The sequence below is a fragment of the Peromyscus californicus genome, unplaced genomic scaffold (genome assembly GCF_007827085.1).
Source record: "Peromyscus californicus insignis strain IS unplaced genomic scaffold, ASM782708v3 Scaffold_8__1_contigs__length_139910024, whole genome shotgun sequence".
NCBI classification, from domain to species: domain Eukaryota; kingdom Metazoa; phylum Chordata; class Mammalia; order Rodentia; family Cricetidae; genus Peromyscus; species Peromyscus californicus.
In genome coordinates, this window is record NW_026294606.1 from 107231051 (window position 1) to 107251443 (window position 20393).

The 20393-nt window shown below is 39.2% G+C and overlaps 1 protein-coding gene across 7 annotated transcripts in view; it reads left to right on the forward strand.

Moving 5' to 3' along the window:
* Terb1 (telomere repeat binding bouquet formation protein 1) overlaps positions 1 to 19699 on the forward strand; it is a 56141-nt gene extending 36442 nt beyond the window's left edge. For all 7 annotated transcript variants that reach the window (XM_052727740.1, XM_052727735.1, XM_052727738.1 and 4 more), the window contains 6 exons: positions 2422 to 2486; positions 2774 to 2857; positions 12784 to 12930; positions 13736 to 13801; positions 17375 to 17497; positions 18091 to 19699. In XM_052727740.1, coding sequence (XP_052583700.1) covers positions 2422 to 2486; positions 2774 to 2857; positions 12784 to 12930; positions 13736 to 13801; positions 17375 to 17497; positions 18091 to 18278 — 673 coding nt within the window. In that variant the 3' untranslated portion in view covers positions 18279 to 19699. The remainder of the gene's footprint in view (positions 1 to 2421; positions 2487 to 2773; positions 2858 to 12783; positions 12931 to 13735; positions 13802 to 17374; positions 17498 to 18090) is intronic.
* The last annotated feature ends 694 nt before the right edge of the window (positions 19700 to 20393 follow it).

Below are 20393 nucleotides of genomic sequence, written 5' to 3' on the forward strand. Positions count from 1 at the left end.
TGTACCTTCTACAAATAGATTTACACAGGGCTAGAAATGAACAATAATCACTGTTAGTATCTGTGGTAGTTTGAAATTGGCCCCCATAAAAGGATTAGTTATGATGAAAGAATTAGTTTAGTTAGTAGGGTGCATGCCTAGTATGCACAAGGCCCTGGGTTTGATTCCCAGTACTGCATCAAGTGGGCATAATGGCACATGCCCATAATACCAGCACTCAGAAATTGAAGGCAGGATGATCAGGAGCTCAGAGTTACCTTCAACTACAAAGCACGTTTAGAGCCAGCCTGGGCTGTGTGAGACTCTGTCTCAAAATACAAAATAAACATACATCTTGCCATATCTTTTTTCTCTTTTAAATATTATATTTATTTCTTTTCATTTTATTTTTTCTGTATGGGTATTTGCCTGCATGTGTGTCTATATACTATGTGCATGCCTAGGGCCTGCAGAGAGGCCAGAAAAATGTGTCACATCCCCTGAGATTTGAGTTACAGATGACTGTGAACTACCCTGTGGGTGCTGGGAATTGAACCTGGGTCCTCTGGAAGCAGACCACTTAACCACTGAGCTATCTTTCCAGCCCTCATCAAGGATTTATTTACCAGACACAAAAGTGTGGTTCCATATATGGAATTTTTTTTTTCTGAGATTGGGTCAGGTTGGCCTACAACTCATGATATTCCTTTTTCAGTCTCCCACGTCCTGGGATTACAGGTGTATGTCCTATGCCCAGTTTACAAAATGCTATTGTCTTAGTTAGGGTTTCTATTGCTGTGAAGAGACACTATGACCACGGCAACTCTTACGAAGGAAAACATTTAATTGGGGCTGGCTTACAGTTCAGAGGTTTAGTCCGTTATTATTATGGTGGGACATGGCAGCATGCAGGCAGACATGGTGCTGGAGAAAGAGCTGAGAGTTCTACATCTTGATCTGCAGGCAGCAGAAGCCACTGTGTACCACACTGAACATAGCTTAAGCAAAGGAGACCTCAAAGTCCACCCCACAATGACACACTTCCTCCAGTAAGGCCATACCTACTCCAACAAAGCCATGACTCCTAATAGTGCCACTCCCTATGAGTTTATGAGGGCCAATTACATTCAAACTATCACAGATATTAACAATGATTATTGTTAGATTATTGTTTGCTATACTGTCCTCCATGTTCTCCCATTGATTTTGTTCTCTCCCTTTTGGCCTTCATTTCTTCCTTTTTTCTTCTCTTCCTCCTCTTCTTTTTTTCTTCTTGAAACTAAGTCTCCTGTATCCCAGACTGGCCTTAAACTTACTCTGTATTAGAGGGTGATTTTGAATTTTTTTTTATCCTTTTGCTTCTACCTCCTGAGTGCTGAGATTAAGTTATGAATTACCATACCCAGTTTATGTAGTACTGGGGATTGAACCAGGGCTTCACAAATGCTAGGCAGACCCTTTACCAGCTGAACTACATCCCTAGCCCATCTTATCTTCTTTTAAATGTTTTCTCCTGTATTTTTTTTATAACCCAGACTATTATCCATTCATCTATTTACCCCCCCCCCCCCCCCCCCCCACATACTTTGTCATATGCTAGGAATCAAACTCAAGGCTCCAGTACCACATAAACTGAGTATGGTAACACATACCTTAATCCCAGCACTCAGGAGGTAGAGGCAGCAGGATAAAAAAATTCAAAGTCACCCTCTAATACAGAGTGAGTATAAGGCCAGTCTAAGATAAAGGAGATTTTTGTTTTTGTTTTTAAAAAGGGAGTTACATCCTCAGCCCTCTGTTAGTGGTTTGTTGTTTTGTTTTAATAATATTTCGCTTTTGTCTTTTTTTTATCAATGTTATTACTCTCTGGAGTCTTGTTTACGTCTACAAACAAGAATGGCTATTGCAGATCCTACTTTGACCAAATTTGTTGATGTGATAGTCAGCTTTCTGTCATTATAACATAATACCTGAGGCAATTAACTTTTATAGAGAAAAGGTTTGACTCATGGTTTGGGAAGTTACAGTCTGACATGGTGAGCTGAGTACCCTTTGCTTTGAGGTCTCTAGCAAGGGCTGCATAGGGTGTCAATCTGTTGGAGCAAACCACTCACCTCATGAGCCAAGAAACAAACTAGGACAAGCCAGAGTTGCACAAGTACCCTTCAAGGGTGTATACCTGGTGACCTTAAGACCTTGTACAAGGCCACACCTCCTGAACATCTCAAATTCTCCCAATAGTGCCAAGCTAAGGGCCAGGGCTTGAATAATGGACTTCGGGGCACATTTAACATTCAGATTATAGTATTAGATTTTGGAAACAGCTCTATCTGCCTGATGGACATTCAGAACCACCATACTGTTTAAAATTTCCCCCGCACCATAGACATTTTACTTCTAGTAATGTAGTATCCTTTTTTCTTTTTCTTTTTTTTTTTTTAGTGACCATGTTTTCAAACATCTGACTCACACTGTCAAAAATAGAAAGCAGCAGGTACCAGTAACAGGTATGATTTAAAATGTTTCTTCTTTGTTTTTTCAAGGAAATAGGTATTTGGATGGCTGAAATTCAAATGTAAATTGGTTATTTGCCCTATGTAAGCCATACTTTTGACTCTGGCACACCTGCCTTTATTGCTATTTACTCATATCCAGAATCTTTCTCTTTATCCACTAAGAGACTAGATATGTAGTAGTGAGAGAAAATGTATGAAAATTTGAGGCTTAATAAATATTATAAATTTCAGAACATTTTCATTAAACAAAAAATCTTATGTTTTGCATTTTCTTTCAGATCCATTTACATTGTGTTTAGACATAATAGATAAAGAAGTTGGTTTTCAAGCAACTGACAAAATGTTGAATTATAGGTGCTCAGGTGAGTATTTTTTTAATTATAATAATCTCATAATTGAATCTATATCTGCTATTGGTTAACTAGAATTTATGATACTTATACCTTATAATTTAATTTAATCTCCTTTGAATTTTGAAAGCATTCAAGTCAATATTGTCTATTTTGCATTAGGCCATGCCCACTTGAATAAATGCAATTAGTATTTCTATTTTTGTTTTTGTCACAACACTGTCTATAACTTTAAATGAGGAAGATAAATATGTTTTCAGAGAGCAGAGAAATAGGTATTTATTCTATATTATACTCTAAACAGGTATTAAGTATTCCATATATAGTTTTATATTTCTCATAAGTTTATTAAAGTTCCTAGTGTCCCATGCCCCACTACTGATTTTTTTTTCTATAAGATCTCATTGCACTTATCCAAACCTTTCTCTTCTTCACACCGTACCATTTCTTGTTTTTTCATACTCACTGTTCTATAGAGAATACCGAGGTTGCTCCATGTTCAGTTCAGCACATCACTATTCTATTTTGGATGAAGACTTTCATCTCTGTTACTCTGAAGTTGATGTATAACCATAATATGAATCCCATATTCTTTCTCTTCTGTCTAATATAATTGTAAAATCTTTTCTGCAGTCCCTTCCTTTAAATTAGCACACCTGTATTCCAGCTACTTAAGAAATTGAGGCACTCTGGGCAGTGGTGGCACGTGCCTTTAATGCCAGCACTCAAGAGGCAGAGGCAGGCAGATCTCAGTGAGTTTGAGGCCAGCCTGGTCTACAGAGTGAGTTCCAGGACAGCCAGGGCTGCACAGAGAAACTTATCTTGAAAATCCAGGAAGAGAGAGGGAGAGAGGGAGAGAGGGAGAGGGGGAGGGGGAGGGGGAGGGGGAGGGGGAGAGGGAGGGGGAGGGGGAGAGAGAGAGAGAGAGAGAGAGAGAGATTCATTTTGAGGAGATTGAGATTCATTTTGAGGAGATTGAGGCAGGAAGGATTATTAGCACCTAGGAATTCTAGGCTAGTTTAGGCAGTGTAATACCACTTCATCTCTCAAACACTCAGGCAAACAAAGTCACATTTCTATTGCTATGAAGAGACACCATGACCAAGGCAACTCTTATGAAAGAAAATTTAATTGGGGACTTGCTTACTGTTTCAGAGATTTAGTCCATTTATCATCATGGTGGGGAGGATGATGGCATGCAGGCAGGTGCTGGAGCAATCGCTGAGAACTACATTATGATTTGTAGTCAAAGAGAGGGAGATTCTGGGTTTTTGAAACCTCAAAGCCCACCTCTAGTAACACACTTCCTCCAACAAGGCCACACTCCCTAATTCTTCTCAAGTAGTGCCACTCCCTGATGACGAAGCTTTCAAATATGTGAGCCAATGGGACCATTCTTATTCAAACCACCACAGACAACATTAATATGAGAAACGTGGTTTAATCTCAAGTTTCTCTATACTGCTTTTGAGACAAGATATCACACTGTAATCCAGGCTGACTTGGAACCAACTGTGTAGCCTAGGCTAGCCTGAGATTGAGCTGTGAGCCATCACTCCCAGATTAACCTAATGTTTCAGTGCTGAAACTCTGGGCTCCTTGATCTAGGTAGTTCATGACTAATAGATGCTGATCATTGTTGTACTTTCCTTATGAATTTCACAGCATTTATAGTACCCTCTTGAGTTCATTACAGAATACCTAGGCAGATAGATTACATCCATTTGTCCTACCTGAACCAGGCTTAGTTTTCCTCATATTAAAAATCCAAATATTTGGTACAATTTTCTTTCCCTTTAAATGTTCATCTACTCTACATTCTCTTTTTTTTTTTTTTTAAAGAGAGAAGAGGAATTATGTGTGTGTGGGGGTGGGGGTGGGGGGTGTTTTGCTTACATGTGTGCCTATGTATCAATTGTGCCTGATGCCCAAACAGGCCAGAACAGAGTGTCAGGCACCCCAGAATTGAAGTTACACACTGTTGTAAGCTGTCATGTGGGTACTGGGAATTGAACCCTGGTCCTCTGAAGGAGCAGTCAGTGTTCTCAACCACTAAGCCATCTCCCCAGCCCTGAGAGGGATCTTTTGAGATGAAGTTTGATTGTGTAGCCCTAGCTTGCCTTAAATTTGCTGTGTAGACTAGACTTGTCCTGAACTTTCAGTGATCCTCCTGCCTTTGCCCTCCAAGTGCTGGGATTATCAGCATGTATGACTGTGCCAGTGTATTTTTCTACATTTATTGCTGATTCTTCTTGATTCCTTCTCTCTATACAGTCATTCCCTTAATTCCCTCAAGCGTTCGCTTGCTTTCTTGTCCACTATCACACATACTCTTTCCATCACTGAGGAATGAACCTAGGGGCCTTGCACATATTAGACAAGTGCTCTACTACTACTTTGTCATGTCCCTCCTCTCTTTCTTACCATTCTTCTTATTTTTATATGTTAAAGCTACCTAAAGCCTCACTTTCCCTCTAAAACCAGTTAATTGATTTAGTTATTTTTGTTATTTTATTGAACTTTAAATGTTTACCTGGAGCATTTTTCCACTAAAACTAGGACTTATTCATTATTGATTTTTTTAATGTTATTGACATTGGGTCTCATTTTATAGCTCTGTTACTAATGGCCAGGGTTAGGATCATGTGTTTTCAGGTTTTTGACCTCTTATCCGATGTAGGTGGAGTTTTTCTGTCCCACCAGCCTAATCACAAATAACCACACAGAGACTTATTATTAATTATAAATACTCAGCCAATAGGTTAGGCTTGTCTCCAGCCATTTCTTTTCTTTTTTTTTTAAAATAATTTTATTTAACTTTATTTTATGTGCATTGGTGTGAAAGTGTCAGATCTCCTAGAACTGAAGTAACAGACAGTTGTGAGCTGCCATGTGGGTGCTGGGAATTGAACCTGGGTCCTCTGGAAGAGCAGACAGTGCCCTTAACCACTGAGCCATCTCTCCAGCCCTCCAGCCATCTCTTACAACCGAAATTAATCCATTTCTATTAATCTATATGCTGCTCTGAGGCTTGTTTACCTCATCCCTGAACTTGCCATGTTGCTTCTTCCACATCTGACTCCACCCTTTTGCTTCCCAGCATTCTCTCTGCCCCAAAATCGTGCCTGTCTATTGGCCAGTCAGGTTTTTTTTTTTGGGGGGGGGGGTTCTTTTTTTTTTCGGTTTTTTCGAGATAGGGTTTCTCTGTGTAGCTTTGCGCCTTTCCTGGAACTCGCTTTGTAGACTAGGCTGGCCTCGAACTCACAGAGATCCGCCTGCCTCTGCCTCCCGAGTGCTGGGATTAAAGGTGTGCGCCACCATCGCCCGGCGTCAGGTTTTTATTAATAATGCAAGCAACACATTTTCACAGTGTACAAGAGAATTATTCCACAGCATTTCCCTGTTTTTGTCTAAATAAAAAAGGAAGGTTTTAACTTTACCATAGTAAAGTTATATACAACAAAAACAGTTATCATGTAAGAATTATAGTTACCATAGCCAGTCCATTTGTATTTGGCAAATTTAGAGAAAATACTCTGCTATTTATCTTATCTTTCTGAGTCTAAAGTTTTATACCTAGTTTACCTTTTGTCATAAATAATTAAGTCTAATTATTTAGCCTTTAACTCCATCAAAGACTTCAGAAGGCTATAATGTTGCTTAACAACAGGGACATCTGGCTGCCTGGTTAGTCACCCAAAGTTCTTTTGTAACATTGGAGCATCCAGCTATGGCCTACAGGTCTAGTATATTTGACAGACATTTTTGAGAAGCAGGGAATTTTGAGGGACTGCCCTACCTTGTATTGGCAAATATTTGGCAGTACTTTCTTTTGTGTCCTGCTGGTCCAGTTTGGACAACATACTGTCAGCAATTGACACAAAGGCAGTTTCCTGCCCAATGGCTAACTTTTGCCACAAAGAAAGCAAACTCCATATGGAGGTTCTTTGGTGCCCATCATTTTATCTAACGTAGATTGGCACTGCCAGGTGCAGATGTGTCTCACTGTCATGAAAAGCCTTAGGTTATTAAACATATTGAATGCCAAATTCTATAGGTCTTTGAAGTGTTTGAAGACTATCTAAATATATCTGTTTAACCTTGAAAATATACTTAATAGGACTACAAGTTTGATTACTGTAGATACTACTAACCTGTATTTTATAATTATACATTATAATTTTTTATTTAAATTTTTTTTTTCATTTTACATACCAACCCCAGTTCCCCATCTCTCCTCTTCTCCTGCCCCCTACCATCCCACCCCCCCATCTACTCCTCAGAGTGGGTAAGGCCTCCTTTGGGTAGTCAACAAAGTCTGCCATACCAAGTTGAGGCAGGACCTAACCCCTATACATTATATTTTTAAATGAGCTGCATATGCATAATACCCCAAACGAGAGTAGAAACATACATACAGTATAACAAAATTAATTTTAAGTCTATATCAATAAACCAAAATCCATACCAATGTAAAATATTTTATGATTAATAGTTACTTTTAGGATTAAAATAGATTCAATAATCTACCTTTTTTTCCTATCATTCCTATATCATAATCCCCTTTTTTTTCTTTTAGAAAGAGATCTTTGAGTTTCACTCTTTTGTTTAGCTTTTTTCCTATGACCAATAAAATCTTGTAATCATCCCCCCTTAAGTAATAACACACATCCATAACCCATCGTTTGGGAATGTCAGAGTCATTCTCTAGACTACTTCCTGTTGTTTGTGGTGCTGATATCTTTAGGGGAACCTTGAGAAAATTAGGATAATTGTTAAGTCTTGACTGGAGTAGTTTATAAGGTTGGACCATCTCATCCAGCAGCTTTGAAACTATTTTGGATGCAGGACTCTGAGGAGACTGTAACAGAGGCATTTTGCGGTGCTAGATCACCTGGGCCATCTGTTTTCATTGGTGTCTGGTCCCCTTGTTCTGAAAATACATAAACTTTTAAAGGTAACATACATGTCTGTATTAATACAAGTATAGATTGTATGTTGCACACAAGTTAGCCAAAGATGATTTTTTGTTTTATGTTTGAGCAGGTAAAATATACATTATGTGTTTTGTAGTCTTTTTAGGTTTATTTCTTTATGTCTATAGCCAGGATTTTCAGGGGGTCTTTCCCGATCAACCTGGAATGAATCCACATCCTCTCATTTCCAGTGGAAATAAAAGCATAACCTCTTCCCCAAAGTGATATCTTTTGGCATCCATTTTGAAGTCAAGACATTTTTTAAAAATAATATAGGTTGGTTTAATCCAGCAATTTTCATAATCCAATGTGTCTTAGCAGCTGTTGTTCCTTCATTAGAAGTAAGAAAATCTAAAGACAGCACAATACCTACAAAATCTAGACTGTGTATTTCCCATTTTTATGTGGCTTATTTTTTTTTTTTTACTTTTTATTTTACTTTGCTCTTTTTTTAAAGACTTAATTTTTAAACTAATTTTTTTAAATCTATGACTATATATACTCTTCTCTCTCCCAAGCCTGTGTATATTTTTAAACACACTGAAACCCGTTTAGAGGTTTTTTTCCATCTGGATCTGTCTTTACTGAGCATCTGTAGTAGTCTTTGATTGCATCAGACGAATCTTAAAGTGCTGTGTCGGCCCCAGCACTGCTCAGCTTAGTGAATGGCACTATCCCATGGTAGTTGACAGCTGGCTTCATCCCACAGGCAGCTGCTGGGAGATGTGTCTCTGTATTGTGGCCAGCATGAGAGACATGAGACTAGGAAGCCACATTCAGATCTGTTTTTTGTGTATTTAGAAACTTTTTTAAACTTTCTTGGTTATTGTGTAGATGTAGGTGCCAGACATTTGGGCCCCATTTGTAGGTGGAGTTTTTCTGACTCGCCAGCCAGCTCCCAAATAACCACACAGAGACTTATTATTACTTTTAAATTCTTGGCCCATAGCTTAGACATGTCTCTGGTCAGCTTTTACAACTTAAATTAACCTATTTCTATTAATCTATGTGCTGCCCCGAGGCTCATTTACCTCATCTATGAACTTCTCATGTTGCTTCTTCCATGTCTGACTTGTGAGTCCTCTGACACTGCCCTCCTTCTTCCCAGTGTTCTCTCTGCCCTGAAAATCCTGCCTATTTTGGCCAATCAGCTTTTTATTAACAATGTGAGCAACACATTTTCACAGTGTACAGAAGGATTATTCCACAGCAAAGCATTGAAAATAAGGGCTCACGTGGATGTACAAAAGTAACAAGGTAACTTTATTAAGAACCAATCAGTAGTACAGATTAGAGAGGGATACACTGTCAAGATTGACAGTGGGCTCTATTAGAGTACTTCAGGACTCCAATTATTGTTTGGGCCTCAAGAAAAGAAGTTTAGTTGTTAAAAGGTATAGCATGAGCATTCTCTGGTTTGATTGATAAATTAGGTTATATAATCATCCTACTGTGTATGGCCCTCCCCATAATGCATCTGATTTTAATCATGTGCCCATTCAGTTATCCATAGGCGTAGGATGGTAAATAGGGAAATCTTCCTAAGCATTTACTTGAGAACACTGTTTGTCTTATTGTATATGAACCCCAAAACAAGTTCAGGCTGGATCGGCCTTTCTATTCCTCATATACAGATACACTGGGAATATACATTTGAATAGAAATTGTCTACAATTAGGGCAGTGGTTAAGAGCCATACTGCTTTTGGAGGGGACCTGAGTTAAGGTTCCAACATCCACTGCTCACAACCACCTCTAAATCTAGCTCCCGGGGATCTGGCACTCTAGTCTGTCTTCTGTGACTATATTAGTTACTGTCCTATTGCTGTGATGAGACAACATAATGAAAGCAACTTAGACAAGAAAGCATTTAATTAGGGCTTTGCTCACAGTTTCAAAGGGTTAGTCTGTGATCATCATGGGAACAGGCAGCCCTGGTGCTAGAGCAATAGCTAAGAGTTTACATCTTATCTGCAAGATGAAGACATGTAGAAAGAGAGCAAGAGTGGGCCTGGCATGGGCTTTTGAAACCTCCAAAGCCAACCCCCCCCCCCCCCCGTGACACACCTCCAACAAGGCTGAACCTCCTAATTCTTCCTAAATAGTCCACCAGTTGGAAAACAAACATTTAAATATATAAGCCTATGGGAGTCTTGTAGCCATGCATGCACGCGTGCGCGCGCGCGCGCGCACACACACACACACACACACACACACACACACACACACACACTTAAAAATAAAAAAGTAAGGGGCTGGAGAGATGGCTCAGCAGTTAAGATCACTGTCTACTTTTTCAGAGGACCCATGTTCAATTCCTAGCACCCACATGGCTGTTCCCAACCATCTATAACTACAATTCCAGGGGATCCAACATCCTCTTCTGACCTCCTTGGGCACTACATGTATTTGGTACACAGATAGGCAAAGCACCTATTAAAAATACTATAATAATAATGATGATAATAATATAGCCTGTAAGTTTGTTGTCAAGGAAGAAGAAACTTATTCCATTGTTCAGAGAAAGGTATATGTATAGTCTGATGCAGATTTGTACATAGGAGTATAATGTCCAAGATTATTTAGTGCATTGTTCAGAAAGAGTTGTTTGTACATAATATAACTAACTAGGCAATGGAACTAGTCTGCTGTATTGCTTTTCTGTTGCTATGATTAAGCACCATAACCAAGACAACTTACAGATGGGAAGAGTTTAGTTTGGCTTATGGTTCCGGAGGGGGAAAGAGTCCCCCATTATGGCAGCAGGCATGGTAGCAGACGCAGAAAGCTGAGAGATCATATCTTCAACCACAAACATGAAACAAAAGAAATGGATTGAAAGTAGGATAAGGCTCACCCCTATCAAGGTACTTCTCCAGCAATGCTGCACCACGTCCACCTCTCCAAACAGCACCATCAACTGGGAAACAATATTCAAATACCTGAGCCTATGGCGACATTTCTCATTCAAACCACCACAGCTGCCAAGTGCATTCTTAGAAGAGGAGATTGTTCATAACCCAACTACATACAGTCTCAGATTGCTAAACTTGTCCCTGTGATTGCCTGCCTCAGGTCTGTTGGGCCTCAAACATGTGATGACCCTCTTGTCTCTGCCTCCAGAGTGCTAAGATTACAGGCATGCATCACCATGCCCAGGCTTGTTAATTTTTTTGAGTCTTTTATTTATTTTGAATCTTTCCATATAGCCCAAACTGGCCTCAAACTTGTGATCCTCTTTCCTCTGCCTTTAGAGTACTGGAATTGTAGATGTGCACTACCACACCTAGCTAAAACCAGTGGCTTAAGAAAATTCTTTGTAGCCAGGTGGTGGCAGTACATGCCTTTAATCCTAACACTCAGGCGGCAAAGGCAGGCAGATCTCTGAGTTTGAAGTCAGTCTGGTCTACAGAGAGATTTCCAGGATGTTCAGGACTACATAGAGAAATCCTGTCTCAAAAAAAAAAAATTTCTTTGTAAAAAAATTATTTTCATGTATATGTGTGTTGTTATGTGAGTTCATGTACATCATGTGTGCAGCAGTCCTTGGGAGTCCGGAGGGCATTGGATCTCCTGGAAGTGGAGTTGCAGGAAGTTGTTAGCCACTATATGGGTGTTGGAATCAAACCAATCTCCTCTGCAAGAATAGCAAGTGCAGCCAGGTGGTGGGGCGCACGCCTTTAATCCAGCACTCGGGAGGCAGAGGCAGGCGGATCTCTGTGAGTTCGAGACCAGCCTGGGCTACAGCGCGAGTATCAGGCCAGCCAGGGCTACACAGAGAAACCCTACCTTAAAAAGAATTGACTTTCTATGATTTAATAATTATGAAACTAGGTGAAGTAAACACAAATGTTTGTTATGCTCTGCACTTTACTCTTAGGTGTTTAAAATGTTCCACAATATTAATGTTTAAAGCAAAAAGAAAATTGAGCATAAAGAACACTTCTGTACTACTTTTCTGTTGCTATGATAAAATACCTTAACCAAAGCAACTTAGAGAAAGAAGGTTCCAGAGAGATAGGAGTCCATCACTGTGACCACCATGTGAGCTAAGAGCTTACATCTTGAATTACAAGAATGAAGCAAGGAGAGTGAACTGGAATGGCACCAATCTTTAAACTCTCAAAGCCCACTGCCACTGACACACTTCCTGAACCTTCCTAAACAGCACCACCAGCTAAGGACCAAGTATTCAAATGCCTGAGACTATGGGCGACATTTCAAACCATCACAACTTCTTTAGGTACCTTCCTTTAATAGCTCAAAACCAAACCAACATAGATACTTCTTGTTTCTTTTTCTTTTCTGTTTGTTTATTAGAGACAGTCTCATATATCCTAGACTGGCCTCCAGTTCACTATGTAAGCAAGGATAGCCATGAACTTCTGATTTTCCTGCCTCTGCCTCCTAAATGCTGGAATTACAAGTGTGTGCCCAATTTTATGCTGTGCTAGGGATTTAATCCAGAGCTTTGTGAGTGTTAGGCAAATACTGTACCAACTGAACTAATCCTTAGCCCTTTTTCTTTTTTAGTACTGAGAACTGAACCTAGGGCTTTGCACGTGCTAGACGAACACTGTACATTGACCTGTAGTAGCCCTTTACTTTTTTGTTTTATTTTGTTTGAGACCAGGTTTCACAAAATTGCCCAGGCTAGCCTTGAAGTTGCAAACCTCCTGCTCTCCTGCCCTGGCCTCTTAAGTACTTAGGATTGTAGGCATGTGTTGCCACAGTGGGTTGGATGCTTCTTTTCTGTGTGGCCGTAACTGTTCACACCTCTACCCCAACCCTTATTTCTTTGTATTTATTTTCTTTATTTTCTGAGATGAGTTGAGGTTTCTTGAAATACTTATAAATTCTTAATTCACTTTAGTTTATCATCTTAGAGGTTATCTGCTTTCACAGAGTTATTAGTATATAATTTTGTAACATCTGTACATCAACTTAATTTGTTTCCTTTCAGGTTGCATAGTGGTAAGAAAACTCAACAGCCGAAATTTTAGCAAGCTTTTGCACTCTTGTGCATACCAATGTGATCATCATAAAGTCATTATGGAAGCTGAAGATAAATATAAAAGTGAACTAAGGAAAGGATTTATCTGTGACAAAGGTAATTAATTCAGCAACTTTAACTGTAATTATGGCTATACATTCTGAACTATCAGCTAAAGTATTAAGTATATTGACTAGAGTGTAAAATACTATTGGAAGGAAAACCATATCTCTAGGTTACCATTAGCTTAAGATATACTAGAGTAGATTTAGTCTATTCTAAAAATTCTCCCTAAACTGGGCATGGTGGCACACACTGATATTCTCAACCTTTGGGAAGTACAGGCAAGAGAATCAGGAATTCAAGGCTATACAGAGTTTGGGGTCAGCCTGATCTATCTGATACCCTGTCTCAAAAAACAAACAAAAAAAGATCTAGGTATGGTGGCACATGTCTTTTATTTCAGTACTTTGGAAGCAGAGTTAGGCAGATCCCTGAGTTCAAGGCCAGCCTGGTTTACATAGCTAGTTCTAGGACAGCCAGGGCAATACTGAGAAGCCCTATTTCAAAACCAAGAACAAAAAAAAGGTGGGTCTGGGGGGATGGCTCAGCAGTTAAGAGCACTTGGCTGCTCTGACAGATGACCCAGGTTCATTCAGTTCCAGCACTCACATGTGGCTCACAACCATCTGTAATTCCAGTTCCAGGGAATCCAGCACCCTTTTTAGGCACAAATGTAGTATACATGCACACATGCAAGCAAAACACTCATACATAGTAAGAAATATAATAAATAATTAATTCTAGTCCACTTAAGGATTTCCACTAGAAGAGGGTAAGCAGTATCATAGTATAATAGAGTTGATATGTAACTATTTAGATTGATATTCTAGGTATACTAAATGTTTTCTATATTTTTCAGAAATTTTGCTGACTCCCCGTAGAAGAAGACAACTTAGTAAAGAATCTACTGCCCCTGAAGGACTAAGTGAGTATATTTAATTTTTAAATAAGCTTAAATTCTCCATATTCCTAAAAAGAAGAGAGCAGCTGAATGACTGTTCTCATTAATTATGTAAAATGATAACCCTTGGCTTGTATGAGATTATACCTACTGAAAAGAGACACCCTCTTCCTCCTTTATGGTGTTTGTTTACTTGCTGCCTGCCACCTGAGAAAGGAGCTCTAAGAAACAGACATTCCTTTTTTTATTTATTTTTAATTAGTTTTGTAGATTTTATATATTTTTCTTTTATGTGTATGAATACTTGCCTGCTTGTATATATGTGCACCATGTGCATGCAGTGCCCATGGAGGCCAAATAAGACATCAGATCCCCTGGACATCTAGAAACTCTGATCAAGTACTTCAGAGAGACTTTACAGAAGGCTTCTGTTCATAACTATAGTATTTTAAACAGTAAAAATTGGAGTGACAAATAGGATAAATTAAGTTTCTCTTTTAACAAAAACCCTTAGTAAGTTAGCTTATAGAAACTTTAGGGAGTGAGGAGTCATCTGGAGTGCTTGCTGTACAAGCACGAGGACCTGACTTTGGATCTCTAGCTCCCACATAAATGGTGGACATGGTGGCACATCTGTAATCCTAGTGCTGGGAGGGCAGAGACAGGCAAATCCCTGAACCGGCAGGCCATCCAATCCTGCCAATAGGTGAGTTTCTGGGTTAGCTAGAGAATGTGTCTAAATAATTAAGGTGGCAAGCAATAAGAGGAAGAAACCCAAAACTGACCTCTCTGGCTTCCGAAATACATACTGATTAATTATGCAATTTTAAATTAACCATAAGGTTAATGTCTCTGGCTTTTCATCATTCCAAATTTATCAAAGAGATTTCAAGAGCATTATCATTTTCTTCTAATCCTAGGAAGATAATACCTTTGGGCTAAGAACATGAAGTGGGGTCCATTACTTGTTACTGTTATCTGGAGATTAGTAATATTAGTAGAGCTTCCCTGTTGTTTATTACAGACTTTTGGACTTAGTATATCCAACAAGCATTTTGTCTCACTTAACATTTATTTGGTTATTTTCACAGCCAAACCTTGAAAGCCACTTAAAATTTACTTCATACATCTTGAGTCTTTTTCTACATTAAAAGTTATTCATGGAGCTGGAGAAGTAGCTCAGCAGTTGAGAGTGCTTACTGTTCTTGTACAGGTCATGGGTTTTATTTCCAGTACCCCTATCAGGTGGTTCATCACCACCTGTAACTCAATTTCCAAAGGATCTGATGCCCGCTAGCCTCCAAGCGTGCCTGCATTCATGTGATTCACATGAACCTATTAGGCTCATACATATATATATATAAAATAAATAAATTTTTTTAAAATTCTTCATAGCTAGGCAGTGGTGGTGCACACCTTTAATCCCAACACTCGGGAGGCAGAGGCAGGCAGATTTTTGTGAATTCGAGGGCAGCCTGGTCTACAGAGAGTTCCAGGACAGCCAGGATGGTTACACAGAGAAACCCTGTCTCAAAAAACCAAAAGAATTTTTTCATGTAGAACCAGGTGTGGTGGTGTGTTCCCACCCAAGCCCTCAGGAGGCAAAGGCTTGAGAATTGCTGGAATTCAAGGCCAGCATGGTCTACATAGCAAATTCTAGGCCAGCCAGAGTACACACACCAAGAGCCTGTCTCAAAAAATACAAAATCAACAAAAAGATTATTTATGTAAGTTAAAATTAAATACAGTGCCACTCTATTAGATACTGCATAGATCAATATTCCAAGTGCTGGGATAACAGGTACGAAGCACTGTTCCTGGCATGAAATGCCTATTTTTCCAAGTAATAGTTTCTTTAGTAGCTACTACAAAATGGGAATTTTTACCTATACAGACATTCTGCCCTTAGAAATTTTGTTCTTAGTCCGGCATGGTGGTACATGCCTTTTATCTCAGCAGTTGGGAAGCAGAGGCAGGTGGATCTCTGTGAGTTTCAGGACAGCTAGGGCTACTACACAGAGAAACTTTGTCCCAGAAAACCAAAAAAAAAAAAAAAATTGTTCTTGGCAAGGACTTGAGATCAAATTATTTATAGATTTTTTTTCAGTAATGTCTTCAAAGTAAATAAATAACTAAAAATTAGTCTATAATTAATTTACATTGAAAAATAATCAGCAAGCCCCATGCAAATGGACATAATTATGATTATACACTAATTATACAGAGTGATCCTAAATTAAGAGATCAAGCCTGGAATATTTAGTATGTGACCATTTTTTTTCCCCTTGATTAATTTGCCTTTCATATTAGGTGTCTCACTCTACCATTCATTTAACTGTAGTTTATACTCAGATTTGAGCTTATCGTTTTGAGGAAGGGCAATGTACCATGTAAGTATTGAATACTCCTCCAAAGTTCTTTTTAGGATAGCTTGCTATGTTGAGAGAATTTGACAAGTAAAACTTTCTAGAATTAAGCCCTCTTGCTCATTTTCTTCTCTAACACTCAGTGGATACTAAGAATAGCACTGAGGCTGGATGTGTGACTCATGTCTCTAATCCCACAACTAAGGTAGAAGGCTCATAAGTTTGAGGCAAGTGTGAGCTATATAGCAAGATTTTCTAGAAGCCTAATGAAAAAATAATAACAATAAATGTTTTAAAATTTCACTCAAAAGGCTATGGAGTGAAGCCTTGAAGTGCAGAGTCTATAGAATTTGTAAGTCAGGGAAATGGCAGCCTCAGTGGAAATGGGGGACTTTATGTGAACAACTTTAAGGCCTCTATCCTAAAAGTTATAACCTACCCAGTCCTGAATACAAGGAGATAAGTCATTTATCAAGTGAAGCTTCAAAGAAACTTGGGTAACAATAGTTTTCCAGCATTCCCCAAGCTAAGGAGTAACTTCATGTACAAGTTTTGAGGCAGTTTTATCAATAACATTTTTTCTCATCAATAAATAAATAGAAATTTCTCTTCATAAATGATTGTCTACTATGTCTGAAATACTGTTCTGAGCCTGGAGAAATACAGTGGTAACTAAGCTATTCAGAAGTCTCGCCCTTCATGGAGCTTGCATTTTAAATACTAAGTAATAATCGACTTCTCAGCATCTGCTAGGAAGATGTTCTCTTTTGTTTTAAACCATCACATTTACCTTAGGAAGGTAGACAAATGGCCAGCAGTGTTGGCTTGTATGGGTCAAATTTTATACATCCATTCCTTCTAAAGTAAGTAGCAGCCTCAGGCAGAAATGCTAAAGCACGTCTCTCTGGCATCTGGCTACAGTGCCACACAAGTTACCATTGAACTCCAAAGTTGGAGGAAACCTATTTCCTGGGGCTGGAGAGAGAGACCAGCAGTAGAAGTGCTTACAACTAAGCCTGATGACCTGAGTTTGATCCTCAGAACCCATATCAAAGTGGAAGAAAAGAACTGACTCCACAAAGTTGTTCTCTGATCTCTACATGCATGCCATGGCATGAGTGTGTTCATACATATCACACACACACAGTAGTAGTAAAACTATTTCCTCATAATAGTCACCAAGAGATAATTGAAATAACGGTTTACCAGCTGTGTATTCTTTCTGTTTTAGAACCTACTCATCAAAAACCAGACAGTCAAAAACTTCCAGACTTGGAGGAACATGCCTGTAATACCAACATTCCAGAGGCTAAGGCAAGAAGATTCCAAGTTCCAGGCCAGCATGGACTACATAGTGAGTTTGAGGCAAGCCCATGCTACATAGGAAAAGCCTGTCTCAAAAAAAGAAAAAGAGAAAAGAAAAGATAACCTACAAACTTCTTTTTCCATTATGTAACCCATTCTGCTTTTATATTTTGATAAGCTGAGCACCCCTATAGATAGTACATGTGTTTTATTTTTAAGTGAACTTCAAAAGACTCTTATTCTTGAAAACTGGTATTCAAAATAACAAATGTTAATATTCTCTATCCTGTAAAGTTATGGAGCCTTTGAGAAGACTGTATCTGTAAGCTAGGTAAGCTGTTTGTTAACCATCCTCACAGCAATGCTGCATTAAAGTCTAATGTTTATAAACTTGCTTTTTGATTGATAGATGTGGATGTTATTTCAATGGATTGAGCTGTAACATTAAAGAAGTCACAGTGATTGCACCTCCCTTAATGATCTTTTAAACTGAAGTAAATTTCTATTTGAAAAGTGTCTCTGGCATCAAACTGTCATTCTGTAGCTTATCTCTATGGAATAAGTTACACATTTATTTGAGTCTGAAGAAGACTTCTTATTTCATCAAGTATTAATATCTTCTACAATTTCCATTCATTACAGAAAAAAGAAGAATTCGTAAAAACTTTACCAAAGAAGAAGTAAATTATCTTTTGCATGGAGTTAAAAAAATGGGAAATCATTGGAATTCAATTTTGTGGTCTTTCCCCTTTCAAGAAGGACGAAGGGCTGTAGATCTTGCTCACAAATACTACAAGCTGATCAGAAGCCCCAACTGTGCAGCCATATGACTAGAGGAGACTCAGTTTTTTGTTTTGACTCTTAAAATAGAATTTTTAGGAGATACAAAATACTAAATAGTCTTCTAAAGTCTTAAGAGACAAGAAATGATGAGAGTTTAAATGATTTTTGTGTCACAAACTCTTTAAAACGTTACAATAATTTATAAGCAAATGTATTTTCAATGTGAAAATTAGATAGAATTTCTTCATGAGGCCAAATATGTTGTGCCTTTACTTTTCCTTATAGTCAAAGAACACAGATCAGAAGAAAAAAAGTAGCAGCCTTTAAACATCACTTAACATTATATTGCCACAAATAGTGTATGAGACATTTGCATTTCAGTATTTTTGCCTAGTGCCAATGTCCACTCTAGAACTAAGAAAATTTCTCAAGCTGTTCAGCTAAGGCTCTCACTCAATAAATAAATATTTGACATTTGTTAATTGAAATGATTCCTCTTCTAAAGATTAATTACAAAATTGTATTAGTGCTCTCATATTCTGTGATCAAATTCTTGTTTTGCTCTATGTTCATTTGCTTTGTTTATTCATTACATTGTATTGATTTATTGTGTATATGTGTATGAGTGCCACAGGGCACATGTGAAGGCCAGAGAAAACCACTTGCAGAAGTTAGTTTTTTCCTTCCACTGTGTGCGTCCTAGGGGTCGAACTCAGTTTGTCAGGCAGGGCAGCAAGTGCCTTTACCCACCAAGCCATCTTGCTGGTTGCTTTAGTTGTTTTACAGTGTCTCTCATTTCCTCTTCCTGTCCTTCCACATCTTTTTTCCCTTGTTAATGAGCCTCAGCTACTTCATGCTGTAGCTCTCAAGAGCTTAATCACTGCTGGACATATTATTGTCTATTTGTAATGTATGGCCTTAGAAGGGGCTCAACTTCTCTCCTGTACCCAATTTTATGAACCTGATTTTGATGTCTTTTTACATTCTGTGTGACAATTTTCCAATAATAGCTAATATAGTTATACCTTTTACATTATTTTCAAATAATTCTATCCTGTTGGGTTTGTTTGTGATATGGTCTTTTGTAACCCAGGCTGGCTTTATACTCACTATATATCCTAGAATGGCTGCCTTTGTTTTTGTTTAGCAGATCTGGGGCTTGACCCTAGAACATTGTATTTGCTAGTCAAGTGTTCTCCCACTGAGTTACAGCCCCAGCCCTGGTTTTGTTTTTGAGACAGTATCTCACTATGCAGCCCAGGCTGGTTTTGAACTCATTATCCCCCTGCCTTAGCTTTCCAAGTGTTGGGATCATAGGTTTCTGCCACCAAGCCCAGTTTGTGGGATGCTGGGAATGTATCCCTACACCAGCACTGTTAACTGAGTGGTATCTCCAGCTCATGGTTATGTTTTTGTTAAACCCTACTGTAAGACTCTAAGAGTTCCCATTAAATTTCTCATTTTGTTAGATTTAGTCTGTGCTGTTTGTCATCCAGTATTTTTGGAAACTCTTCTGTTTCTGCTTATGTGAGTGTGCTGCTGCATTCTCCTCTCAGTCTCAGATGGTACCCTGCGTTCTCCTCTCAGTCTCAGATGGTACCCTGCGTTCTCCTCTGAGTCTCAGATGGTACCCTGCACTCTCCTCTGAGTCTCAGATGGCACCCTGCGTTCTCCTCTGAGTCTCAGATGGCACCCTGCGTTCTCCTCTCAGTCTCAGATGGTACCCTGCGTTCTCCTCTGAGTCTCAGATGGTACCCTGCACTCTCCTCTGAGTCTCAGATGGTACCCTGCGTTCTCCTCTGAGTCTCAGATGGCACCCTGCGTTCTCCTCTCAGTCTCAGATGGCACCCTGCGTTCTCCTCTGAGTCTCAGATGGCACCCTGCGTTCTCCTCTCAGTCTCAGATGGCACCCTGCGTTCTCCTCTGAGTCTCAGATGGCACCCTGCGTTCTCCTCTCAGTCTCAGATGGTACCCTGCACTCTCCTCTGAGTCTCAGATGGTACCCTGCGTTCTCCTCTGAGTCTCAGATGGCACCCTGCGTTCTCCTCTGAGTCTCAGATGGTACCCTGCGTTCTCCTCTCAGTCTCAGATGGTACCCTGCGTTCTCCTCTGAGTCTCAGATGGCACCCTGCGTTCTCCTCTGAGTCTCAGATGGTACCCTG